Source organism: Sturnira hondurensis, unplaced genomic scaffold, assembly GCF_014824575.4.
Source record: "Sturnira hondurensis isolate 20B ecotype Veracruz unplaced genomic scaffold, ASM1482457v3 Scaffold0011744, whole genome shotgun sequence".
NCBI classification, from domain to species: Eukaryota; Metazoa; Chordata; class Mammalia; order Chiroptera; family Phyllostomidae; genus Sturnira; species Sturnira hondurensis.
The window spans coordinates 782,693-810,412 of record NW_028084375.1 but is presented as its reverse complement, the minus strand read 5'-3'; the positions used below and the strand labels follow the sequence as shown (position 1 = coordinate 810,412).

Genomic DNA, 27,720 nt, shown 5'->3' with positions numbered 1-27,720 from the left:
GGGGAAATGCTAGGATTTCAGTGTTAGGAAGGAAGTAAGGTGCAAAGAGAACAGCAGCCAGATGTGGACGGCAAAGTAGAAGGAGCATCACACTGCAGAACCCGTATAGACTTAATCAAGGGCTTAGATTTCATTTTTCTAGGTCAATGTTTCCAAAGGTCAATACAAAAGATAATTTTAGATAGCATGAGGGTGATATATATATTTTTTAAAATGCATATTATAAAAGGACATAAATCACACATCACACTTGTGATTTCACAAATGTTATCACTTAGGATGAAACTAATTAAAGAAAGGGAGTTTTTAAAGGATCATGAAGGTGGGACTTGAGTGATAAAATGCTTTTTCCCATTATGGGGAGACTTAGGGAGTTAAGCAAATCAGTAACATAAACTTGTAACTGCAGAACCAGCTCAAAATGATCCTATCATATTTAATGAGATACTGAATTACTTTACTGAGACAAAGACCAAACTGCAGGTCATGCAACCAAAGCATGGACGGAGGAAACTATGACCTCCAGCTACACCTAGAACCAAAATTTTGCTCCCCATCCTGCCGCAGAACCGAAGAACCAGGATGTAACCAAAACTTGAACACTTGGAACCCTTCTAGAAACAAAGGGTCCATTGTCCAGGAAGATCCAGTGTTGATGTCCCATTATCACAAATGGACAAGTTTCAAGATCCTCCAATTAAAACTTGTTCCACCTGCACTTCTACATACCTGTTCTCCTAACCCCTTAAAAACCCTTAACCTAGTCCAGTAAGCAAGATGGATCTGAGGCACTATTAGTGCCTCAGAGCTTCTTGGTTGGCACCTTTGCAGTCAATAAGCCTTTCCTTACTCCAAGCTCTGACACTTTCAATTTTGGCCTTTCAAACTGTTGGGCACACGGGTTGGTAGCAATCTGGCAAGTCAGCTAGGAGCTGATGCCCACAGCAGCCCAGCCCAGCTGGGGTTTCCCTCCTCAGCAGCTGCCAAAGCTGTTTTGCCTTGGGAGCTCAGGCTCAGGAGGGTCTTTCCCTGGCAGCACTGGCCGCCCTCAGCACACAACTTGTTTAGAATAAGGAAATGTCTTTGGACTTCAGTCTACAGCTGGTTTTATTTCTGAGGCAGGTTGCTCTAGTGTGAGCATTTAAGGGATCCTTCCTCTCTATCTGGGCTTTCTCTCCCTTGGGACAAAGCCATCTTCATTTTGAATTTAGTAGGGGGCCTCTGTCTGAGGGTAGGATAGGATGGTTGTACTCCACCCATTTATCTCTTTGTTTTTGGTAGACCATTTTAAGTTTGTTTGTTGTGCCTATATATCTGTGTATTTTGAAAATCTGAGTTTATAAATAAGAGAGTGGGAAATTCCAGTTCAGTTTCATGGGATAGGCCATTAAGAGGCATCCTTTAGAACTGGACTGCCATTAGGACATGATTCACAAGCAATGTGAGGTCATGGTGCAGCTGAGGGAAGCTAAGAAGAGCCCAGTGTTGCAGAACCTAAGCAAAACAGTGAAAGAGAAGATGATGTGTTATTAACCCAGACTGACCCTCCCACTGCACCACCAACCACTGCCTCCTTATGAGGGAGTGGATGGTCTCCTGGCTGCCTGCCCAAGCGGGGTGTGAACCCTAGCAGCTGACCCTGAGTGACCACCGAGACCAGTTTTTATCTAGGCTCAGCTGCTGGGAGCCTCCTCATGATAGAGTGTTCCAGGCTACCTTGGCACCAATTTTTTTTTTTCACTTTTAAGAGAAGAAACAGCCTCTGGTTACTGGAGAGTACTCAGTTTATTGTCTTGTTTGTGTGTCAATCTTGTTTTGTGCATACTTTGTTTATTAGCTTGGAAGTATGGAAGTAAGAAGTAAATGGCACCTGACACTTCCCCTCCTCCATCAAGTCTCTAGACACGTGGGGTGGCAGCCACCACCCTGGGTTCACTCTCCCCCCCCAGCGCCATCTTCCTCTTGGAAAATCTACCCCTTTAAATCCAGGTGCTCTGAAACCACCCCTTTTATTTTCTGAATTTTCGTCTTTATTGTTCACACTCATTTTCCATTTTCTGTTGTTCATATTTGTCAACAAGTCTACATCAAGAGGCACCTTGAAGGAGAGGATACCAACCCTCTCAAATATGATGGAATGTATTCTTCGATTAATTATAATTGCTTTTAAAAGGGGTTTAAAGGAATTCTTACAGCATGCAAAGCTTTGGTCATCTGAGTGGAATCTTAACAGTCCATCTGCCAGAAACAATTTGGTTCCAGTTTTTCCTCTGAGTTTTGCATTGTACTCAGGACACAAAAGCTAGCATTTTTAAAATGAAAGTTATGCGATCTCTATGCTTATCTGTGTGCTTCGTATGCCTACATGTTCTAGATATAGCATATTTCTACTACTGAATGGTACTGCTAATTTGTAATACTAAAATGGCTTAAACAAGCACTTAATAAGAATTCCAAAAAATATAATAGAAACTAACCCAAATGCTTTTCAGAATCACCTGAGAAAATATTCTACATTTAAGAAGGTTATGAGTTTGTTTTGATTAAATAGGCATATCTTTAGAATCATCAGCATTACTCCACTTGGGTTTACTAGTCAAACAAGTTCATACTATCTCTCTTGCAAAACTTGTCAGCAAGAAAAATAACTTGGTATGATAAAATTTTCATAAGTGATCTGCCTTGGCTGGCACGGCTCGGTGGATTGAGTGCCAGCCTGTGAACCAAGGGTTCAACAGTTTGATTCCTGGTCGGGGCACATGCCTGGGTTGTGGGCCAGATACTCAGTTAGGGGCCTGCAGGAGGAAATCGAATGATATGTCTCTCACACATGGGCGTTTCTCCCCCTCTCTTTCTCCCTCCCTTCCTGGCTTTCTAAAAATAGACAAAATCTTTTTCAAAAATTAAAAAAAACATTTGGAGTTAGCTAAGATGGAGGCATAGGGAGACATACTGTGCCTCCTCACACAACCAAAAGAAGGACAACAAAAAATTTAAAAGCAAAAAACCCAGAATTGATGTATGGAAGTCCAACAATTAAGGAGTTAAAGAAGAAACATTCATCCAGACCAGTAGGAGAAGCAGAGACAGGCAGACAGGTGGAGAGGACTCGTGGCAAGGAGGTGGCTGGAGGACTGGTAGCTGGCATAGCAGGTGGTCCCACATTTGTGTGCAGATAAACTGGGAGGAACAACAGGGGATCAAGACAGACCACTGACACCCAGGGTTCCAGGGCGGGAAAATAAAGCCTCAAAACCTCTGACTGAAAAAACCTGTGAGGATTGAGGTGGTGGGAGAAAGTCCTAGCCTCACGGAAGAGTTTGTTGGAGAGACCTACAGGGTCCTAGAACATACACAAAACCACCCACCTGGGAATCAGCACCAGAAGGGCCCAATTTGCTTGTGGGTAGTGGCAGAAGTGACTGAGTGCTGGCTAAGAGCAGAGCAAGTGCCATTGTTCCCTCTTAGACCCCTTACCCACAGGCACCTCCACCAGGCAGCAACAGGGATTGTCCTGCCCTGGTGAACACCTAAGGCTCTGCCCCTTACCATGTAACAGGCAAGCAGACACACACAAAAAATGGCCCAAATGAAAGAACAGATCAAAGCTCCAGAAAAAATACAACAAAGTGACAAAGAGATATCCAACCTATCAGATGCACAGTTCAAAGCACTGGTGATCAGGATGCTCACAGAAATGATTGAGTATGGTTGCAAATTAGAGGAAAGAATGAAGTCTATGAAAAGTGAAATAAAGGAAAATATACAGAGAACTAACAGTGACAGGAAGGAAACTGGGACGCAAATCAATGGTTTGGACCAGGAGGAAGAAATAAACAGTCATCCACAACAGAATGAAGAAACAAGAATTCAAAAATATGAGGAGAGGCTTAGGAACCTCTGGGACCACCTTAAACATTCCAACATCCAAATGATAGGGGTGCCAGAAGGAGAAAATAAAGAGTAAGAAATTGAAAACTTTCTTGAAAAAATAATGAAGGAGAACTTCCCCAATATGTCAAAGGAATGATATGTCTCTCACACGTGGGCGTTTCTCCCCCTCTCTTTCTCCTTCTAGGAAGAGAAGTTCTACTTCTAGGAAGTCCAGGAAGTTCAGAGACTCCCAAAGAAGTTGGACCCAAGGAAGCACACATCAAGGTGCATCATAATTACATTAGCCAGGACTAAAGATAAGGAAAGAATCTTAAAAGCAGTGAGAAAAGGAGAGAGTTACCTACAAAGGAGTTCCCATGAGACTATCAGATGATTTCTCAAAAGAAACCTTGCAGGCAAGAAGGGGCTAGAAAGAAGTATTCACAGTCATGAAAGGCAAGAACCTACATGCAAGATTACTCTGTCCAGCAAAGCTATCATTTAGACTGAAAGGGCAGATAAGTGCTTCCCACACAATGTCAGGTTAAAGGAGTTCATCATCACCAAGCCCTTATTATATGAAATGTTAAAGGGATTTATCTAAGAAAAAGATAAAAAACTATAAACAGAGAGACTTTCGGCCAAGATGGAGGCGTAGGTGGAAACACTGTGTCTCCTCGAACAACCAAGTTTAAAGGCGACAAAGTTTTAGTAACAAAAACACAACCAAAACATGGAAAATTGAACTGTACCCAAGTCCGACAACAATGAACCATTCATCCAAACTGGTAAAAAGGGCAGAGTCAGCGGCTGGTGGAGGGGGGTCATGCAGGACTGACCCAGGCACACAGGCAGCCATTGGCAGATCCCAGGTGTGGGGTGGCAACGGGAAGACCCAATGAGGGTGCAAGGCGGCTGGCTGACCATGGTCACACATTCACACACAGATAAACCAGGTGAAGGAACGAGCAGTGAGACAGACCACGCAGGCTACAGCCCCAGTGATGGGGATTAAAGTCTAAAAGCACCAGTTGGAAACAATCTTGGGGTCCAGGTGCTGGGAGAAGCTCCCAGGCTCACAGAGAGTTTGTTGGAGAGACCCACAAGCTCCTGGAGGGTGCGCAGGCCCACATACCTGGGAACCAGCACCAGAAGGGCCGAATTTGCTTGTGGGAAGTGGCAGAGAGGACTGAAATCTGAGAAAGAGCAGAACAAACGCTATTGCCTTGCTCTGACCCCGCCCCCACATACAGCATCACAACCCAGCAACTGAGTGGCCCCGCCCTGGTGAACACCTAGGGCTCAGCTCCTCATACCTAACAGGCATGAACAGTCCAAAATATGGCTCAAGAAGAACTCAAAGCCCCAGAGCTGATAACTCTAAGTGAAAAAGAAATAGCAAACCTCTCAGATGCACAGTTCAAAACACTGGTGATCAGGATGCTCACAGAACTGGTTGATTTTAGTCACAAATTAGAGGAACATATGAAGGCTAAACTAATTGAAATGAAGGGAAATGCACAGGAAATGAATAGTAATGGAAATGAAAGTGGGACTCAAATCAAGAGAGTGGACCAGAAGGAAGAAAAAAATGACCAAACAGAAAAGAATGAAAAAACAAGAATTCAAAGAAATGAGGAGAGGCTTAGGAACCTCCAGGACATCTTTAAACGTTCCAACATCTGAATTATATGGGTACCAGAAGGGGAAAAGAAACAGCCACGAATGGAAAACTTATTTGAACAAATAATAAAGGAGAACTTCCCCAGTCTGGCAAAGGAAATAGACTTCCAGGAAATCCAGGAAGCTCAGAGAGTCCCAAAGAAGGTGGACCCAAGAAGGAACACACCAAGGCACATCATAATTACATTAGCCAAGATTAAAATGAAGGAGAGAATCCTAGAAGCAGCAAGAGATAAGGGAACAGTCACCTACAAAGGAGTGCCCATCAGCTGATTGGAACTGTCAGCTGATTTCTCAAAAGAGACCTTGCAGGCAAGAAGGGGCTGGAAAGAAGTGTTCCAAGTCATGAAATCCAAAGACCTACATCCAAGATTGCTCTATCCAGCAAAGCTTTCATTTAGAATGGAAGGACAGATAAAGTGCTTCTCAGATAAGGTCAAGTTCAAGGAGTTCATCATCACCAAGCCCTTATTATATGAAATGCTAAAGGGACTTACCTAAGAAAAAGAAGATAAAGATATGAACAGTGAAAGGACTGCAAACTCACAGTTATTAACAACCACACCTAAAACAAAAGCAAACCAAGAGGACAGCTAGATCAGGAGGGGAACCATAGAAATGGAGATCACATGGAGGGTTAGCAACAGGGGAGTGGGACGTGGAAAAGCGGGAAGAAGGTACAGAGAATAAGTAGCATAAATGGTAGATACAAAATAGACAGGGGGAGGTTATGAATAGCATAGGAAATGTAGAAGCCGAAGAGCTTATATGTATGACCCATGATCATGAACTAAAGTGGGGGGAATGTGGGTGGGAGGTGGTGTGCAGGGTGAAGGGGAATAGAGGGGAAAATGGGGCAACTGTAATAGCATAATCAATAAAATATATTTAAAAAATTTTTAAAAATTAAATTGATAAGTAAGCTGAAGAATTGCTAGTAGCAAGTAAATTAAATAAATGTAAGTAGTACAAAATGTTTCTTTTTGGTTAACTCTCTAGCAATAATTATATTGTATATGTGTACTTAAAAGTGATTTTCTAAGTCTCTTTGGCAACTAGAAACTTTAAAATTTGTTAGGTAAATTGAATGATGGATATTCATGGGATATCTAACTCATTACCAATTAAGAATGTTGATTGCTTACTTTTTTGCTGTAGCTAGAAATTAAAGTTTCTAAAGGTTAAGAATTCTAATTAAGCCCTGGCTGGTGTAGCTCAGTGGATTGCGAACCACACGATCACAGTTCGATTCCCAGTCAGGGAACATGCCTGGGTTGCAGGCCAGTTCCCAGCAGGGGACTCACAACAGGCAACCATACATTGATATTTCTCTCCTTCTCTCCTTCCCTTCCCCTCTAAAAATAAATAAAGTCTTTAAAAAAAGCAAAATTACAAAAGTCAAAAAAATTAAAAAAAGAATTCTAATTAATATGGAAAAAATATGTGTTTGGTAAAGAAGGTATAAGTATGAAGATACATTTTTTTTTGAGGGACAGGAATTTTGTGCTGAAACGATGCTGGGAAGGGAAGAAAACAGAACAGAATCTAAATATAAAAAGGAAAATTGTGTTATATTAGGAAGGTTTGTGGAAAAGAAATCCTAAGAAAATATATTTTATGTGAGGTCAAGGTGAATAAGATTGAAATAAATGTGATCAAGTAAAATTTAAATATCTAAAGTAAGCTGATGCAAAATTGGAGTCAGGTTTTCTCTCTCTGCTAAAAGAGAGACTATTGGTCTCCTACTAATACCATAAAAAAGTTTTCTGCCTAGAAACCAGATTCGGTGTTTTATCAAATAATTTTGCTTTATATTGTCTTAATCAGGTACTAGATTCCATTAGAAAACTGAGCATCTATAGTAAGAACTAAATTTTGCTAACAGTTATGTAAACTTTTGTATGTCTTTAAAATATTTTATTGTCACTTTGATTAAATGGATAATTATTACTTCATAATAACTTATGATCCTATGTAGTCAACTTTGGACACATTTCGATAAACTTCCCAGGGTTCAGGGTTTAAAAAGAGATTTTTCTTAACCTGGAAATGGCTTTGGATTATCCCAGGGGCTTCTGGAATGCCTCAGAAAAGATTTGTTCTCTCTTTATAAACTAAGATTTACACTAATTAGGCCTATTTGATACACTAATATTACATGGGAAACTTTGTAAAATAAATTGTGTTGTATTAAATGCATATATTCACCCTGGCTGGTGTAGCTCAGTGGATTGAGCATGGGCCTGCAAACCACAGAGTTGCTGGTTCGATTCCCAGTCTAGGGCACATGCCTGGGTTGCAGGCCTGGTCCCCAGGAGGGGGCCTGTGAGAGGCAACCATACATTGATGTTTCTCTCCCTGTCTTTCTCCTTCCCTTCCCCTCTCTCTAAAAATAAATAAATAAAATCTTTTAAAAAATGGGACTTCCGCCAAGATGGAGGCGTAGGTGGAAACACTGTGCCTTCAACCACAACCAAGTTTGAATACAACAAAGGTTTAGTAAACAAAGACACAGCCAAAGAACAGAAAACTGAACTATATGGAAGTCCGACAACAATGAACCATTCAACCTGGACCGGTAAGAGGGGCGGAGCCAGCAGTGGGGCAGGGTTGGGCAGGAAGTATCTCCCGACCCAGGCGACCCAGGTGCATAGGCAGCCGGGGTAGCATCTTCGATCCAGTGAGGGTACGGGTCAGGCTGAGTGTGGTTGCACATTCGTGCATGCAGATAAACCCAGCAAAAGAGTGAGCAGTGAGATGGACCACGAGGCCCGGCGGTGGGAGGAGGCAGAGGGGACCGTCATTGATTTCCTTTGACCCCGCCCCCACATACAGCATCACAACCCAGCAACTGAGTGGCCCCGCCCTGGTGAACACCTAGGGCTCAGCTCCTCATACCTAACAGGCATGAACAGTCCAAAATATGGCTCAAGAAGAACTCAAAGCCCCAGAGCTGATAACTCTAAGTGAAAAAGAAATAGCAAACCTCTCAGATGCACAGTTCAAAACACTGGTGATCAGGATGCTCACAGAACTGGTTGATTTTAGTCACAAATTAGAGGAACATATGAAGGCTAAACTAATTGAAATGAAGGGAAATGCACAGGAAATGAATAGTAATGGAAATGAAAGTGGGACTCAAATCAAGAGAGTGGACCAGAAGGAAGAAAAAAATGACCAAACAGAAAAGAATGAAAAAACAAGAATTCAAAGAAATGAGGAGAGGCTTAGGAACCTCCAGGACATCTTTAAACGTTCCAACATCTGAATTATATGGGTACCAGAAGGGGAAAAGAAACAGCCACGAATGGAAAACTTATTTGAACAAATAATAAAGGAGAACTTCCCCAGTCTGGCAAAGGAAATAGACTTCCAGGAAATCCAGGAAGCTCAGAGAGTCCCAAAGAAGGTGGACCCAAGAAGGAACACACCAAGGCACATCATAATTACATTAGCCAAGATTAAAATGAAGGAGAGAATCCTAGAAGCAGCAAGAGATAAGGGGACAGTCACCTACAAAGGAGTACCCATCAGACTGTCAGCGGATTTCTCAAAAGAGACCTTACAGGCAAGAAGGGGCTGGAAAGAAGTATTCCAAGTCATGAAATCCAAAGACCTACAGCCAAGATTGCTTTATCCAGCAAAACTTTCATTTAGAATGGAAGGACAGATAAAGTGCTTCTCAGATAAGGTCAAGTTCAAGGAGTTCATCATCACCAAGCCCTTATTATATGAAATGCTAAAGGGACTTATATAAGAAAAAGAAGATGAAAAATATGAACAGTGAAAGGACAGCAAACTCACAGTTATTAACAACCACACCTAAAACAAAAGCAAACCAAGAGGACAGCTAGATCAGGAGTGGAACCATAGAAATGAAGAACACATGGAGGGTTAGCAACAGGGGAGTGGGAGGAGGAGAAGGGGGGAGAAGGTACAGAAATAGCATAGACAGTAGGTAGAAAATAGATCAGGGGGAGGGCAAGAATAGTGGGGGAAATATAGAATCTAAAGAACGTGAGACACGTGGTCATAAAGTAAAGGGGGGGAATGGTGGGGGAAGGGGTGTGCAGGGTGGAGGAGAATGAAGGGGGGAATAGAACAACAACTGTAATGGTATAATCAATAAAATATATTTAAAAATGCATATATTCTTTATTTTATTACATTATTTTTTCCATTACCATTTATCCCCTCTATTCCCTTGGGAGGGAATGGGTGGAAATGAAGCCTCCCTGTATATGTGCCATGTCCAGTCCCAGCGCCAACCGTGCTGTCTGACAAAGTCCCAGCATGGGGAGAACGACTTCAAAGAAGCGTGTTCCGGCTTGGCGGACGTGGCATGGATGGATATGTGGTGTTGCTCTTAATCTTGCTGTCTCTTGGTGTTCTAACCTTTACCTTTCTGATAATTTGGAATCTCCTAGAAATGCTGACCATTCTCAGGGCTGAACAGCAACTCGGTCAGGCTGAGAACAATATCACCTGGCCTTTCCCCCAAATAACACCTCCTTCCCTGACCTGATTAAGCAGCTGTAGGATATGATGATATCAGCTAGTAGGGGGCCTGGAACACCCAGGGCAGCCCCCTTAAGTAAGTCCCGAGACAAATCCCCTCTAATGAAATAGCCCCTGAATGTCTAAAGTTGTTGGAATAACAGCCCCTCCTTTACCTTGAATAGGGATATATATAGCTATTAGAATTAGACAGGCAAAGAAATAAGAGAAGCTAGTTAGCTATTAAACATGTAGAAAACAGTTACTAGGGAGATAGAGTTTATAGTACACAGAGAAATATTTTAGACAGTCTAAAACTAGTGTCTAACTAATAAGTTAGACATTACAAAGGCTTATAATAAATTTCCTAACCTCTGCTCAGTCTAGCGTATCTGTTGCCCGTGACAAACTCTGAGAACTTTAATAGACAATAAGACATTCAAACTGTGTACATAAAACTATTTCAAATTGTCTGATTAATAGTTCTCCTGGTCAAAATGACTTTTGTTTAACATAACTGACACTATGGGAACTTTCGTACTTTTCCTGGTTACCTCTGTACTGATTTTTTCTGCTTAACTAATCATGCTATGCACCTGTGAATGTTAATCACTACCAGAAATGAAAATATAAAAACCTGCTTGTACTTGCAATAAACGGAACAGTGCTTCACCTGCCTTTGAGCTGTGTAGTTGCCTGTTACCCATCGCCGACGCCTATCCTCACCTCGAGGGACCCCTGCACCCTGCTGCGGCTGGACCGCGGCATATATGTATATATTCTTATTAGTAAAATGAGCTTCTGGAGATTATCATCTTCAAGAGTCTAAAATGTCCTAATATAATATTTTCAGTTGTATTTCTCTTTAGTATCTTAAAATACCATGTTATGGAAAAAAAGCAAATTTCTTCATCAATTGCATTATAATCAGATCTATAACCATGCCATTTGCATTTTTTTGACATTTACAGACAGTCATTATTTCACCCTGATACTTTTGCAAATGTTTCATCTTCAGAAAGATCCATGAAGAGGACTCTAACATTCCAAAATACTAGTCTGTGAGAATAAGCTTTCAGGTCATACCTTTAAAATTGATGAAGAATTATCAAACTCTAAAAAGTTATTGCATTCATGAAATGCTGGCAAGTGATCAAAATAAACAATAATTGATTATATGGAACTCAGTGAACTGAGGATAATTATAATATTTATGAATTTTTATTTAAAATATTGTTGATTTTAAAAACTCTTTTCACTGGATCCAAGATGGCAACAGAGTAGGTGGCAACTACATTAACCTCCTCCTAAGGACCGAACTGGAATTACAACTAAATTGTAGAAATCGTCCTGAATAACCAACTGAACACACCTGGAAAGAAGCCACATAACCAAGAACTTACAGAAGAAACCACATCACCACAATGAAACTGGCAGAAGCACAGAAGCGCAAGAGGGCTGGCTGGGTTCCCGTGGGTGGCTGCTAAAGGTCTGGAAGGATGTGACTATCCAAACATGTTTCCAGTTTTCCTCCCATCCTCTGACTACACAAACTTCGCTTTTCCTGAACCTTGTAATTAGAAACTGCAGCTGGATGACATGAAATAGATTTCAGAGAAATTGCCACAACAGCTCATGCTTAAACAATCTCAGTGACTGATGCTATGTAAGCCAAACAGTTTGCCTGAACATGTGATGACATCATTACAGTCATTTTAAACTACAAAGGATGCTTCCAGCCACACATCTAAAACTCTCTCAACTGACAGCCTTATAAACTTAAAAACTGATTTACAATTTGCTCTGATCATTAACCTGTTTTCCTTATTTTCAAAAATAGGTGTCTTATCAAACACTAATATATGGAATTTAACCTGTACTGTCAGCAGTTCATTGTACAGTGAGCCAACTCAGTATGTTGCATTTACACGAACACTCCTACAGAAGCTGCAACTCTCCTGGGTAAAATAAGACGGGAAGCCGAGCGGCTCCGAAGAGTCTCTGACAAAGACTCAAAGTCTGACCTCCTCCATGATCTTCTCAGTTGGCTTCCTGAAGGTGTCAGATCCTTCTTCTGATTTGGGTTACAGACGAAGTAGCGTATATAAACAACAGCTAAGCCTCCCTTTGGATAGGCTGAACTTTGAATAGGAATCCTGTCTCCTTTACTTGCTGCCAGTAAATCAAGCTACCTTGTGAAAACCGTATCTTGTTCTTCTTTTTTTTTTTTAAATACTTTATTTACTTATCTTTAGAGAGGAAGGGAAGGAGAGAAGGAGAGAAACATCAATGTATGGTTGCCTCTCGTGAGTCCCCTGCTGGGAACTGGCCTGCAACCCAGGCATGTGCCCTGACTGGGAATCGAACCGCGATCGTGTGGTTCGCAGGCCCGCACTCAATCCACTGAGCTACACCAGCCAGGGCTCACCGTATCTTGTTCTTGAATAGAGCACCCCAAGAAGCCAACCCCTTGAGTTTGGGAACAAATTTGGTGACTCTATATGGGACTCTTGTAAAAGGATACCCTTTTGGCCTGGTATAGATGCTTGGCGAATCAGTCAACAGCAGCAGCTTGGCCGAGGCTTATTTGCCTGTGTCTTTGCTGGATGGATGATCTATTCTAGATGACATTCTGACTTGGTGCTGATCCCTAGAGTGGCTGCCTAGCCTGACTCGACAGTGAAGTACAGTGGCCACTTGAACATCTTTCATTCAGCATTTCGAAAGGTCAGCCCCTGTGGTTGCTTTAATTAGAGTCTCTATTCTTATACTGGGAATAGGGTTATCAGAAAGGTAGTTTCAGTTCTGGTGTGCACTGGGTTTCTGGTTGGTTAAGCAGGAGCTGTCTCTGGGATGCTGGACTCAGGGCTCAGCCTAGGTTTAACTCTAGAAGATTGAGAGATGCCCATGGGGCAATTTAAGACATCATTGGGTAATGACCTCTGGTATGATTGCCTGACTCTGGAAGGCTGAGGAACACCTGCTGGCAACCCAAGACATCCTTGGGTGACAATCTCTGGTCATCTGTCCTGCAGGAGTTGGATTTATGTGTGTATATTTTCATTTGTCTTGTCTCTTTTGTATATGTGTGTGTTGGCAACAGGAAACGCATATTGATCCCCAGATGCAGAAATTAAGGGCCATATAAATTAAGAAATATAACAAATAGGTCAATGGTAGAAAACTGCCTGTCTTACTCAAGGCAGACTTGCTTCTGGCTCAGTCTACTATGGATTTGGGAGGCACTGTTTTCTAAGTGCAGCTTCTTTGCTTTCTCAGGTTTCAGCATTTACTAACCACACCTAAGTTTCTCCCCGGCAACCCTCGCCCAGCTTCCGTCCAAGGAGTGCACTTTTTGGAGAACCATCCAACCGTTCCCTGAGCAACAAGGTTCCCATCAGACAGTCTGTGCCACTTTCATTAAGGAGGACAAGCAAGTGAGCTCACGGTTTCCAGTGGAGGTGATACGAGATAGAAGAGAGAATCTCTTACCTAGAAGACAAGCAAGTCTGAGAGGCAAAGGTGTAGCTATGAGACTCCAGGGCCAGTCTATGGTCAATGGTGTAAAGATATATGGAAAGAATAATTGGGTAACTGGTGTTATATGGGAAGAATCACTGGTTTTATCTATGAGTGCTGTGAATAAGATTCCCACTGCTTTCCTTCCTCTGAAGAATAAGGGAAAAAATTATATGACACATGTCTTCAAAGAGTCTTACTGGTATAAAGAAATATTCTGCTAGCAGTTTTGATTTCAGAAATTTTACCAAAGGTGTGGTAACACAGGCCAAATATCCTAGGAGTATGAAAAACAAAACAAACCAAAAAGATTACCTGACTGGATTGTTGCCAGAAAGAAAGAGAAAAGTCTGCTATGATTTAAAAATGTAGTTTGAGCCCTGGCTGGTGTAGTTCAGTGGATTGAGTGCGGGCCTGCGAACCAGACGATTGCGGTTTGATTCCCAGTCAGGGCACATGCCTGGGTTGCAGGCCAGTTCCCAGCAGGGGCCAGTTCCCAGCGGGGGAGGCACCAGAAGCAACCGTACATTGATAAAACAAACAAACAAACAAACAAAAATGTAGTTTGAGTCAGCTCTACTGGCTTTGCAAAATGAAGCAACTGGGAACAACCACATGTATTTGGAGTAACAGAGGTCAAAAGGTTGGCCTTCTTAAATTCACAGTATGGGAAGAAGGTAGAAATGACACAGGAAAATGAATTGCTTTTAAGTAAGAATTCAGCGTGGTCTCAAGAAGTAATTTATGGATTCTCTGTTCATTCATCTCCAAGGATGGTTTTGAGATCACTGACTCTAGGCAGGTACAGTGATAAATTCCCTTGTGTCAGTGTCCAGTTAAGTCTGGAAGACTTCTGAAATCCTAGCTTCTTTTCTGAGCAGTAGCCTGTTAATTCCCCCTCTTGGCTCTAAAGTGAGAGAGCTTGTTCTCTCAACCTAGGTTTAACTCTAGAAGGTTGAGAGATGCCCATGCATCTACAGGCAGGATGAAGTGCTTCTAGGCTGTGTTATCTCCTTGGAGAGTGGCCCACGCTCAGCCTATGCACAGGCCCCTGTGGCTTTGGGAGTCTGCTGATTGGCAGTGGTGTGGGATGACCAGGGCACTTGCTCCTCTATGGAAGTAGCAAAGTGGAGCAGCCCAGCATTTTGTCACAGTCAGAGGCAGCCATGGAAGTTTAAGAACAGAATATTGCACTGCTAAGGTGTGAGCTGGAAAGGAGAGAGGTGCAGGGAGGAAACCACCCCACCCAGAACCTTCTTTTTAGCAGACTGGGTCTGAGTTGTGACATGTTAGTTAAGCTGTTAAACCAGGCATCCTAAGCCTGTCCTGTGCCTCTCACAGTACCACCTGTTAGAGATGGGGAAGGGGGCAAGCCTTGGGGAGGCTTCTCAGCCCATCTTCTCTAGCAGTCTAGAAGCCAGAGGGCTGAAAGGAGCTGGGAGATAATTGCAGTAGGAAGTGATTTTGCTAGTGTGGGTGTCTAGGCCAGAGAGAAGAGGTTGAGGCGAGGAAGTACCTCATGTGAACAGCCCTTGCAAAATGGGCTCTCCTTACTTTTCCCTCCTGCTTCATTATACCCTGTGGCCACAGCTATTTCCTGTATCTTCTTAGCTCAGAATCAGAGCTTCACTCCTAATGTTCCCAAATTGGGAACAAGGGGTGGAGGAACCAGAGTTTGTGAAAGATGGAAACTGTAGGTTATATACAACTCAGGTGATCTGTTCATCTTAAGGCTCATCTCTGTACCTACTGGGTTTAGGGGACAGAGAGGTTGCAGGTGAGTAGTGCTTTCTCCCTGTGACCTGATTTTCAGAAGGGCTTAAGTCTCTGAACTGCAGCTATGCAGCTGGCTAACTAGGGAATGATATCTAACAGGATGTTTGCTCACATAACCCCTTGGCTATGTGGGCCTCAATGGCATGTTTAGCCTTAACCTTGTCTTGTGTGTGTGTGCACATGTGTTTATATTCCCTGGGTATGCCTCCTGTCATCACAGGAGATTTTCTGTGATGCACTGTGTCAAGAGAGTATATGCAAAGAGCCATTATCAGGACTTCTTCATGTGCTGTCCTCCCTCCCCTGGCCAAGGTGTCTTACAAGGTTCAGCTCTTCACTTAGCCACACGGCAAACATCACTGTGCTTGAGAAACTATGGGATATTGACTGGATATTCACCTCCACCCCCCAGGATTTCTGTGCTTTACCTACTGGGTGCACCCTTTCTGCATAGTCATTTCCTGCCCCGATCCTACCTGTCCTTCAAAGTCCCGAACAGACCAAGCAGCTTAATAAGTGATTCCCGAATAAAAATCACAGTGTCTTGGATCACATGGAAATCGAATATGACAGCCTCTTCCCTCTTCTCTCCCTTGCTGGCATGTCTGTCCTCAGATATGCTGTCATTCTAGTCCATCTTGCTCATTAGATATCCACCAGAGTGTGAATTTATGACCGGCAGTGTATTGGTCTCCTTGATTTTCCCACTTCTTCTGTCTTGCCTCTTATAACACAAGTCTCATGTTAGAGCACTGCTTTCTTTAAACACCCCTATTCTTATGAATCCCCAAACCTAGGGAACCCCAGAACTTTCAAAATGAGGCAGCCAGAGAATTTCACTCTTCTAACTCAAAGACATACTAGGTCCACGTTGAACAATAAGCAGTACAGAAGTATGACCTTTGTCCCCATTCCTTCAAGAATGAGGACTGAAAGTACTCAGGAGGAATTGTTAGATAGGACAAAGGTGTCAAGATCTGGGCATTCTTACTATATGCTATTTTTGCTAAATGTTAAAATGTAGCCCAATAACTTGTAGACCAGGTGTAAACAGGATGAGCTTGATAGAAATTTAACTGCATAAACATAACTAATGCCAAGACATCAACATGTAATTGACTAAATGGTGTATATAAGCAATGTAGAAATCTTCCTTTGGGAAGACAGAGTTTTGAATATAAATCCTTCATCTTTTACTTGCTGCAACCATGTTTCATTCTTCATTAGAGAACCCCAAGCGTTAAACCCCTTGAGCTCGGTAACAAATGGTCAAGATTCAAGGTCCTTCAATTAAAATTTGCCCCACCAGCACTTCTGCACACCTGTTCCCCCTAGCCCTTAAAAACTGTGTACCTTGAAAAATAATATACTTACTAAGGGCCCCTGGTGAATATCTGGGTATGAATTGGGGAGGGTGGGGAGGGTGGGTGCCTCAGAGCCCTGTTCCATCACAACTGAGCTGCTTCACAGCTGTGCTGTATCACAGTTGAACTGTTTTGCACCGAATAGTTTTTCTTACTGCAACTCAAATTAGGGATTCTTATTCACCTTGAACTGGTCCCAACAACCATCGGTTGACAAAACCCTTAACTTAGTTCAATGAGCAAGATGGATCTGAGGCACCATTAAGTCTCCAATCTTCTCAGTTGGCACTTTCTTAATCAAGAAACTTTCCTTACGCCAAACTCTGACATTTTGAGTTTTGGCCTTTTGAGGCAAGGGGCACTTGAACCTGGGTTCTGTAAACAAACTTAGGTTTTAGAAACCTCCCTCTGGTGCAATGGATTAATTGCAAGGTGAGAAGCAATGGTAAGGAAACAAGTTAAAAAACTGCTGCAAAGGTGCAGATGAGATGATGGTTAGAAGCTGAACTAGTTAGAATTAGTGAAAAGATTTAAGAAATATTTGAGATATTGGGACAAAGTGACGTGATAGTGGGAGAGGAGAAAGTAGAGGAGTTCTGGATGATTCTAGAGTTGTGACTTTGAAGATTGCAATGGGCAGAAAGAAAAGAAAGAGGTTTTGTTAGTGTTCCTGTGTGTGTCAGGAGGCAAAGAGTAGGAATGAAACTATTAATTTTATCTTTGGGCACGATGAGTTTAGGACCCCAGATATTGTGAGAAATAAAAGTTGCAGTTCAAGGAGACAAAAACTAAGATTACTTGAAGTAAACATATTCGTAAATTCAGAGAATGGATTGCATATGAGGGATAAGTGTTAGGGATAATTATTATCTTCTGTTGCCCTGAATAGAGGACAAGTTTTGTTTGATCTTCGTTTATATATTTTTCATGTGGAACTTGTTAAGTTATAACTTTAAAAAATGTGTCTCCTTTTAAGAGTAAATTACTGAGCCCTGGCCCAGTAGAGTAGAGCATCATCCCAATAGACCAAGGCTATGGGTTTGAAACCGGGTCAGGGCACATATAAGAAGTAACCAATGACTGCATCAATAAGTGGAACAACAAATCGATGTTTCGCTCTCTCTCTGCCTTTCTAAATATCAATCAATACACACAAATTTAAAAAGAGTAAGTTATTGAACATAAAGAAACATGACCTATGAGCCTGTAACTACTGTTAAATGTTCTCAACACAGATTACAAGGCACCAATATATAATTAAGGAAATGAATTTATCTTTGTTATGAAATTATTAGCATAGGACAATTTCTTTTCCAATTAGCACTTTATTATTCTTTAAAAGAACGCTACAATAGCTTCTGGTTCCTGCTCCCTACAGAACTGCTCCCTTATTATTGGGTTGGCCAAAAAGTTCGTTATGTTTTTTTCATAAAATAAAAGATACAGTTTTCATTTTCACCAATAACTTCATGGATTTGGATATTCTGAGTATGTTGGCTATCTGCCACCACTGGCTTCTAGTGGGTAGAGGCCAGGGGTGCTGCTAAACTTCCAATGCATAAAACAGCCCACAGCAAAGAATTATTTGGCCAAAATGTCAAGAGTACCAAGGACCTTCTCAAACCACTTTTGACACAGCACCTTTTTCATACACAACGCAAATCTTTTTTGCACTTGAGTTGTGTTTTCACCTTTCTTGAAATAATAAAGCATAATATGCCAAAAATGTTGCATATTTTTTCCATTTTCAGTATTAAAATGTCTACACAAAAATTCACCAATTTTGCTGTTTTTAAGAAATGCACACTGATTTGACAGCTGTCATAATACAATCTAACGAAATTGTTTTGAATGAAGTTAAAGACAACTAAGCACTACTTAGAACCATGGTATGGAAAAACACAATGGACTTTTTGGGTCCAACCCAATTCTGCATAATAGCACACTGCACATAGTACAAATGTTGCAATTTCACCTTTCTTCCAAACTAATATGAAACAAAACATGGTAATAAGAACAGTGATATAAGGCATACTGCATGTAAATGTTTAACAGTGCCTGGCATTTACCACTAATGCCAGGCACTGTTAAACATTTCCATGCAGTATCTCCTTTAAATCTTATAACAACCTTTAAAAACGAGAAAACTGGCATAGAGAGGGTATGATTATCCGGCAAGCAGAGAAAATTAGGACCAAACCCGTGTAAGAGATAGTGCTCTTGTCGCACAGCATCATTTAATGGTTATTAGCCACCCTGCAGGGATTCTGACCCAACGTACTACGTGTTTTCTGAGACCTTGTTGGAATAACTTTAGTAATAGCAGTGGCAGTCCTTCACATACAGACCAAATACCCTGCACGGTTTCGAAGGGGGAGTAACCTTCCTACTAATCTCTCTCGGTTTAAATTTCAGGATTTAAATTTGACCTTGATAGATCCTTTGACCTTGGTAATACTAATGCCTTTCTGAGCTGACGCTAGTTTTTAATCTGAGACCAACTGGTTGAGGTAACGGATAGCCTAACGTATCTGCTACTGCAGGCACGTTCCCGACAGAAAATCGAGAAAATCGACAACGCCCACGACTGCCGCTCCACCTGCGGAACTCACCGGCGCGGGCCCCGGGATCCTCCCCAGCGTATCCCTGCAGCCCGATGGACCGCATGGGACCCCGAGCGCGAGCAGGCGCGCAGCACAGCTCCTCAGCATGGCTCTCGGGGTGCGCGAGAATTTGCACGGAACCGGAACCGAGAGAACTGCAGGGTCAGAGGCTAGATGACTCACTTGGTAGCCTGCTCGCTCTTCCACTTAATCCACCCAGAGGCGGGCGGAGCCTGACACGAAGGTCATAGGTGTTCTCGAGGGGCTGTGAGCCGGAAATGGCTTAACGGCTTGGAGGCCAGCGAGGACTCCCCCACCGCCCCCCCCAGCCCGGCGCCTGCGTTCTGCAAGTGCGAAGGTCAATGTAGTCTCTCCCTTCTTAAGCTGGCTTCCCAACCCCAACTCCGCTCTGCCTTGTTCCCAAGTAGATGTCCCTCTAAATACTTACTCAATATTGATGTAGCTACAGAAAACCTTATACATAGGCAACAAACACATGGGCTTTAATATAAAAGAATTGGCCTTTATAACTAGCTCAAACATAAAGTTACTCTTTGCTTTGTCCTAACCTATTTAGTGATGCACCATCAGACCTCTAGACCCGTAGCTTTTTACTATGTAAATAGATGATTCCCCCCTTTAGACAGGTGAAACAAAACCCCAAAGTTCCAATGTTAAATAAAATGATCAAATTCTAAAGTTGCAGCAGATGTTAACACTAGAAATATTATGGGAAACTCTTAAGCCTTTTGCATTAGTACTACAGAAGGTTTCAGTGTTGGCCCAACGAATACACAGGTTTTTCATTAAACTTTATTTAAATGGTTCTTAAAATTCTGTGACAAATTTTTAGTGAAGTTATTTCCATTAAAAAGTACTGATTCAAAAAAAACGAATAACTTAGAAAGTGCCACTCACACACACAAACCCAAATGGTCCACAAAACATTCTCTTTTCCTTTTGAAGCTTTTACCATGCATTGTAATCATTAACCAACCTTTGTCTAATAAACCTAAATGGTCAATTGTGATGTATAGTTCTGAGACTTCCACCCCTGATTAAGACTTAAGTGACAGGTATTGAGGATAATACCCATTTAGCCTTCTGAGCTTTCTGGGCAGCTTGGTGACTTTGCCAGCTTCAGCTGCCTTCCATCTATCTAATGCCAACTGAGCTGTTAGGTGAAGATTGTGGTAACGAGTGAGGTCAGCTGAACCAGATAAACAGCATTCTTCATAGAATTCTGGTTTAAGAAAGGTTATTGTTGCCTTGGTGTGCCATGAGTAATGAAAGCACCATTCATAAATACTTAAAAATGTTCAATACAGATTTTAAGGCTCCAACATGTGACTAAGGAAACAAATCCACTTCTGTAGTTGTGGCTTTACTTTAAGCTGTGGTGCCTTTACTACTGTATAAAAGCATTTAGGATTAGACACTAATCCAAATGCCTTAACAGACTTGAAAAAGAAAGCTACAATAGATAGTGAAACTATGAATCTATTGTGTAAATTGCTAAATCCCTGAGCAGGTCAAGTCTGAGTGAAGTCTTGAGAGCAAGTAGGAGTTGACCCAGCAAATAAAGCAGGAGTAAACATGCAGGAGTAAACATGCAGGTGTGGAGTTTCCAGGAGTGAGTCTCCATGTTAAAGGAGAGTGTGGAGTCAGTTGGCAAGTTCAGGGAACTACCAATAGTTTCTGTGGTGTTTGGGCATCAGTTAGGAGGGAGAGGCAGGGAGAAAAGAGTCTGGGGAAGCAGGCAGGGCCTTCGGCATCCTAAAGGACTATTACCACCCATACTAATGTGCTTGGGATTTACTATCTAGGCAGTGTGGAGCCACAGAAGGACTGTTAGCAGACAAGTAACATCTCATTTATATTTTAGAAATATCATGATGGAGGCTGTGTGGAAGTTGCATTGGAATTGGGTACTCTGTCGGGATTGGTGGCAGTGAAGAGACACGGTACGAGATGAGACACGGGCATGGGAGAGGAGGAGTCACAATGCCATCCAGGTTTCCTGGCTTTCATGGCAGGGGGTGGAAGGTACTCTTCAAAGTGGGAAAAAGGAGAAGTGTCTTTAGTGGCAAAGTAAAGGAAAGTGAGTTCTCTCTTAGGCTATAATAAATTGGAGATACCGGTGGAGGGGTCCAGAGGGCAAATAGAAAAGTCAGGACCTTGTGTAAGACCTTTACATCCTTTGAAGGTAGGATGGTAAGAAGCTAGGCAAATTCCTGAGGGAGTGGAATGGGGAAACTGAGACAAGGTAATTAAACAAGGCCAAACAATTTGGACAACTTAGAGCCCATTAGAAATTGTAAGATCTTATCTTCCCTAAGGAAAGATACTTGAGAGTAAATGGTTTATACCTCTCTCCCCTAACCAGAGAATACATAGCTTAAATCACCCAATTAATGCCATTTGTGCCAGTCAAACCCGAGGATGGATAAAGTCAGGGGAACAAGTAACAAAAACCTGATTACAGCCAGACAGACCCAACATAAAAGTAAAACAGTAAAGTGGACCAAAAAATCATCCCAAACCTTCCTATATGCTCATTTAGATGCATCAGCATAATAAAAATTCACCTGGAAAGCTGACGAATATTCTGCTGAAACCCTCCCCAAAGATTCTTGCCTGCAGGAGAGAGATTAAAAGCTTGAAAAGAAAGATCGCTGTGGGCTCACTCTAGAGCATACTCGTTCCCCTCCTCAGGCATGAACTTTGCACTTCTAATCTCTAAGGCTCCTGTCAGACTTGCAACTAGGGGAGCAGTGGCAGTGGCAGCTCGTCCTGGGCTTACCCCCTGTCAGGTTAAAGGAACATTGAGAATCCTCCCTGTTTATGCCTGAGCCGTGACTGTTATAGTTAAGAGTGAAATATAGGTGTGCTTTCTCCCAGGGAGAACTGGCCCTTCTCCCTGGGAGGTTAGTACCTTTGATCTTTCACTGTTCCTTTGCAGGGAATTGGCCCTTCTCCCAGAGGGACCTGTTGGTTAAGTAAGTCACGAGAGGTCCTTGGTGCCCATAGCCACTTTTGTCTAAAACATATTTAACCATAGCCCCCAAAGTGAGACTTTGGAATCTCACCCAAGAGAAGGATACTTTGCTCAGAACTTTCCCAGTCAGATCCCGAATGCATCTCCAGGATCTCCTAGCATCTGTGTTCGAGTGTTGGTTAACTCCCACCTGGTGATGTATGCTCTTGATTCTTGCTTTTGTCACAGGTGGGCACAGGTAACCAGGTTCTTGGTGATTGGGACCAAGGTTTGAACCGAACACCCAGAGTTTATAGCAGAGAACATGGGAGCAGGCCAACTCCAAGCAGAGATTGACCTCATGGGCTGAAGGGACTCTATTGTTATAGGGCGGATCCTTCCTGGCTACTTTTGGCAGGTTTTTACTGTGACAAGTAGTTGTAAAGCTACCGCACACGGGGTCTCCCATGGTTTTCCCAGATTGGCCACCAGGGAAGGGGTTCCACAACATTACCTAATTGACCCCCCTTCTCCTGGGATCCCCCTGTACTAGGTTTGCCTTTCCCTTCGCCAGAGAATTGTAGCTCTCCATGTTAGATATTGGTGGAAAGGAAAGGAATTATTTATTCAAGTTATACAGACTTAAGAGTAATGACTTAATGTCTTCATCAAAATCCCAAAGTCCCTTAAAACACCCACAAACATACACAGTCCTTCTTTCCCCCTTTCCCCCTCAAGGTACTCAAGTCCAAGGTGCTGTACCTCAGGAAAAGAAATAGAAAGCCGAGTGGTGATTCTCTGCCAAAGCTGTATGATGATTCTTCTCATAGCTGTGGGGGGGGGGTCCCCCCCACTCTGGCCAAAGCCACATGGTTCTCTCTGCTAAAGCTACATGGGGATTCTCTGTCACATGGCTGCGAGAGTCCCCATTCTGGCCAAAAGCATGTGGTTCTCCCTTCAATGGCTGCTGTACTTGTGTTTAAATCCCCGAGCCAATCTTCCTCTGCCTTCCCATTTCCAGCTCCTCCCACAATTGCCTACACCTGCCAGGACTCCCATATCCTCCCAGCTTTACTGGGCTGCCATAGTGAGTCTGGGCAGGTGTGGCCCCGAGGCATGGAACCAATTGTCTCCAAGCTCTCCAAGCAGGTGCTGTAATGGGGGCTGGGGAGTTGCCTCCCAGTTACATCTTTTTTTAAAATATATTTTATTGATTATATCATTATAGTTGTTCTATTCCCCCCCTTCATTCCCCTCCACCCACACACTCCCTCCCCCACCATTCTCCCCCCCTTAGTTTATAACCACGTGTCTCAAGTTCTTTAGATTCTATATTCTCCCCTCTATTCTTGCCCTCCCCCCTATCTATTTTCTACCTACCCTCTATGCTATTTTCTGTGCCTTCTCCCCCCTTCTCCTCCTCCCACCCCCCTGTTTCTAACCCTCCATGTGTTCTTCATTTCTATGGTTCCACTCCTGATCTAGCTGTCCTCTTGGTTTGCTCTTGTTTTAGGTGTGGTTGTTAATAACTGTGAGTTTGCTGTCCTTTCACTGTTAACATTTTTCATCTTCTTTTTCTTAGATAAGTCCCTTTGACATTTCATATAATAAGGGCTTGGTGATGATGAACTCCTTGAACTTGACCTTATCTGAGAAGCACTTTATCTGTCCTTCCATTCTAAATGAAAGCTTTGCTGGATAGAGCAATCTTGGATGTAGGTCTTTGGATTTCATGACTTGAAATACTTCTTTCCAGCCCCTTCTTGCCTGGAAGGTCTCTTTTGATAAATCCTCTGACAGTCTGATGGGAACTCCTTTGTAGGTGACTGTTCCCTTATCTCTTGCTGCTTCTAGGATTCTCTCCTTCATTTTAATCTTGGCTAATGTAATGATGATGTGCCTTGGTGTGTTCCTTCTTGGGTCTAACTTCTTTGGGACTCTCTGAGCTTCCTGGATTTCCTAGAAGTCTATTTCCTTTGCCAGATCGGGGAATTTCTCCTTTATTATTTGTTCAAATAAGTTTTCCACTTGTCGCTCTTCTTCTTCCCCTTCTGGTACCCCTATAATCCGGATGTTGGAACATTTAAAGATGTCCTGGAGGTTCCTAAGCCTCTCCTCATTTTTTTGAATTCTTATTTCTTCATTCTTTCCTGGTTGAATGTTTCTGTCTTCCTTCTGGTCCACTCCATTGATTTGAGTCCCAGTTTCCTTCCCATCACTATTGGTTCCCTGTGTATTTTGCTTCATTTCACTTTGTGTAGCCTTCATTTTTTCATCTAATTTGTGACTAAAATCAACCAGTTCTGTGAGCATCCTGATCACCAGTATTTTGAAATGTGCATCTGAAAGGTTGGCTGTCTCTTGGTTGCTTAGAAGTATTGGCTCTGGGGCTTTGAGCCGTTCTTCTTCTTGAGCCATAATATTTTGGTCTGTTTGTGCCTGTTACATATGAGGGGTGGAGCCTTAGGTGTTCACCAGGGTGGGGTAACTCCTGTCCCTAGTTGTGACACTCTATGTGGGGGCAGGGTCAGAGAGGGGCAATGGCATTTTTTCTGCTCTCTCTTGGATTTTGGTCCCCTCTGCTGCTTCCCACATGCAAATTGGGCCCTTCTGATGCTGGTTCTTGGGAGTGTGCTGGTGCTTGTGCACCCTCCAGGACCCTGTGGGTAGCTCCAACAAACTCTCTGTGAGCCTAGGAGCCTCTCCCAGCACCTCTACCCCTGAAAGTTTTTCTAATTGGTGCTTTTAGCCTTTAATTCCCAGCGCTGGGGCGCTGGGTTGCATGGTCTAACTCACTGCTCACTCATTTGCCTGTTTTATCTGGGTGTGAATGTGTGACGTGGTCAGTCAGCTGCCTTGTGCCCTCACTGGGTCTGCCCATTGCCACCCCACGCCTGGGTCTGCCAACGGCTGCCTGCGTACCTGGGTTGGGTCTGGCCGCTTTTTACTGCGTGACTCGCTGACTCAGGCCCTCTTACCATTCTGGCTGAATGGTTCATTATTGCCGGACTTCCTTACGGTTCAATTTTCTGTGTTTTGGTTGCATTTTTCTACTAAATCTTTGTTGTCTTTAAACTTGGTTGTGCGAGGAGGCACAGTTTTTTCCACCTACTCCTCCATCTTGTCCGAAAGTCCCAATTCTTGAAATAAGTGGTGGTTAGGCGGGTTTATGCATTTGTATAAACCCACCGAGCTGCATTTAAATTTACACCATACTCTTAAATGTCTTTTTAGTTAATTTTGAAATAACAGGCCACTGTTTTGATCAGTTTTGTGGGCATGTCTTTCTGACATACTCTATTATTTGTAAGAGTGTTATCCTGTTACTTACTTAAAAAAAATTGTATCTTTGTGAGTGTTCAACCTAAACCCTTTTTCTGTTGCTCATTTTTATGTGAAAGTAGTTTTCCTGAACTTTTAGAGGACGAAACAAGACAGCATTTCTAACTCAGCAGAGCTCCCTCTGATGTTTTGGTGCAATGGTACAAACATGAAGCCTGATTTCTGAGATTCCTGGGTCTGTTCTCTCTGACTTTGATCGGGGCCTTGTCTCCCCTCTTGTCCCTGTGCTGCTCAATTTTTATTTCACTCTCTGCATTTTCTCTCCAGCATGGGGTTCTGTCCTGGAAGGAAGCCTGGGAGGTAAGTTTTGAGAGTTCAGAGGGGCCTGACTGCTCCAGCCCCTTCAGTCCTTACTGGGGGTCCCTTGCACTCACCTAATATTGGAGAAACCAAAATCTCTCAAGCTCCTGCTGTGCGTTGTGACCCTGTTGCTATTTTGGAGTGCTCCTGTTCTCTGGCCATTAGACACTGCCCCCATTTCTTTCTCCTCTCCATGCATGCTTTGTGATTATTAATTTGTCCCTGTTTGCTTTTATTTCATCATTCATGGGGACATTTCATCATCTAGTTTTACTAGTTTTCCCAGGCTTGCAATCTAGTTGCTTTTTTTTTAAAGACAATGTATTTTTTTAAATTTTATTTATTTATTTTTAGAGGGAAAGGGAAGGAGAGAGGGAGAGAAATATCAGTGTATGGTTGCCTCTGCTGGGGACACACACTATGTATTGTGTGTCCCCTGCCAGGAACTGGCCTGCAACCCAGGCATGTGCCCTAACTGGGAATTGAACTTCGATCCTCTGGTTCGCAGGCCCACGCTCAATCCACTGAGCTACACCAGCCAGGTAGTTGCTTTTTTTTTTATGACAGGGTTCAGAGAGACTGACAAACTGTGCTGTTGTCACCACTGCCTCCGTCTTCCCAGAATCCCCTACACAACAGATGTGTGTACTCTGCTCTATGCATGTTCTAGACACACATGTATTTAATAGCCTTTGTTTTTTTAGAGCAGTTTTAGGTTCACAGAAAAGTTGAGCAGAAAATACAGAGTGCCCATATATGTGCTTTCCTCCTAAACATTTCCCTGTTATTAACATTTTGCATTAGTGCGGTACATTTGTTGCAATTGATAAACCTAGTGATACATTAAATACAGCCCATACTTTACATTAGGCTTCACTCTTTATGTTGTATAGTTGTATGGTTATACAACTTAAGATACTGAGATGTCAAGACCTTAAAACTTAGATTCATACAGGGGCTCTCATCGAGGGAATTCTACATAGTGCAGTGAGTAACATCCATGCTGTAACAAGAAGTCTCATGGGGCTCTGTAATGTCTCCCATATAGTTTGATTGCACTCAAGCCCAGTGGAATTTGAGGAGATGGAAGAGACAGAGCAGGGCAGGCAAAACAACATAATATATATATATATAAACAAACAGCTTTCTGGCAATTTGGCCTAATCTGGATGAAAAGGTACTATGATTTACATATACTTCAGATAACCCTACGTGAACATTTTGATAGATATCAGGAAGCAGCACCAACATTACAGATCTGTTTGCTGATTAGACATTCTTGTCAAATGCATGCCGTTTTTGTTTTGCTGGAGAAACTGTGCTTTAGGTTGATACTACATATGAGAAGAGTTAAGCTTTAAGCATGGTTTGTAATAGTCCATTAACAACTGTGACATCTTACCAGCTTGTGGGGACATATATGAGAGATAATGCCAGACTCCTCATGGCCTTTTTATAACCCCCATTTTGTGTCTCAGTGTGGAGCTATTTGAAGCTCTATGTTCCACAAAGTTTGTGGTTTTAATCCTTCCAATTAAATTGCAGTAACTCTGCCTTCCATTTTTTCTTTAAAAAGTTCTCCTTTTGTTTATTTTGAAATTACCTTATTGTATCACTGAATACACAGAAAAAGTACATCACAGAGTTTGTTGACAATTTTGATAAATATGTTGTGACCAAACTGCGTATTAACCTGAAATAGCCAAAATACTATGTATCAGTTTCTTATTGCTGTTGTAATAAATTACCACAAACTTAATGGCTTAAAATAACATAAATGTAGTAG

The 27,720-nt window shown here is 42.4% G+C and overlaps 1 protein-coding gene across 1 annotated transcript in view; it reads right to left on the bottom strand.

Annotated features, from left to right (window-relative positions):
* THEM4 (thioesterase superfamily member 4) overlaps positions 1-19,548 on the bottom strand; it is a 39,900-nt gene extending 20,352 nt beyond the window's left edge. The window contains exon 1 of the mRNA XM_037060349.1: positions 19,325-19,548. Coding sequence (XP_036916244.1) covers positions 19,325-19,423 — 99 coding nt within the window. The 5' untranslated portion in view covers positions 19,424-19,548. The remainder of the gene's footprint in view (positions 1-19,324) is intronic.
* Between the last annotated feature and the right edge of the window lie 8,172 nt (positions 19,549-27,720).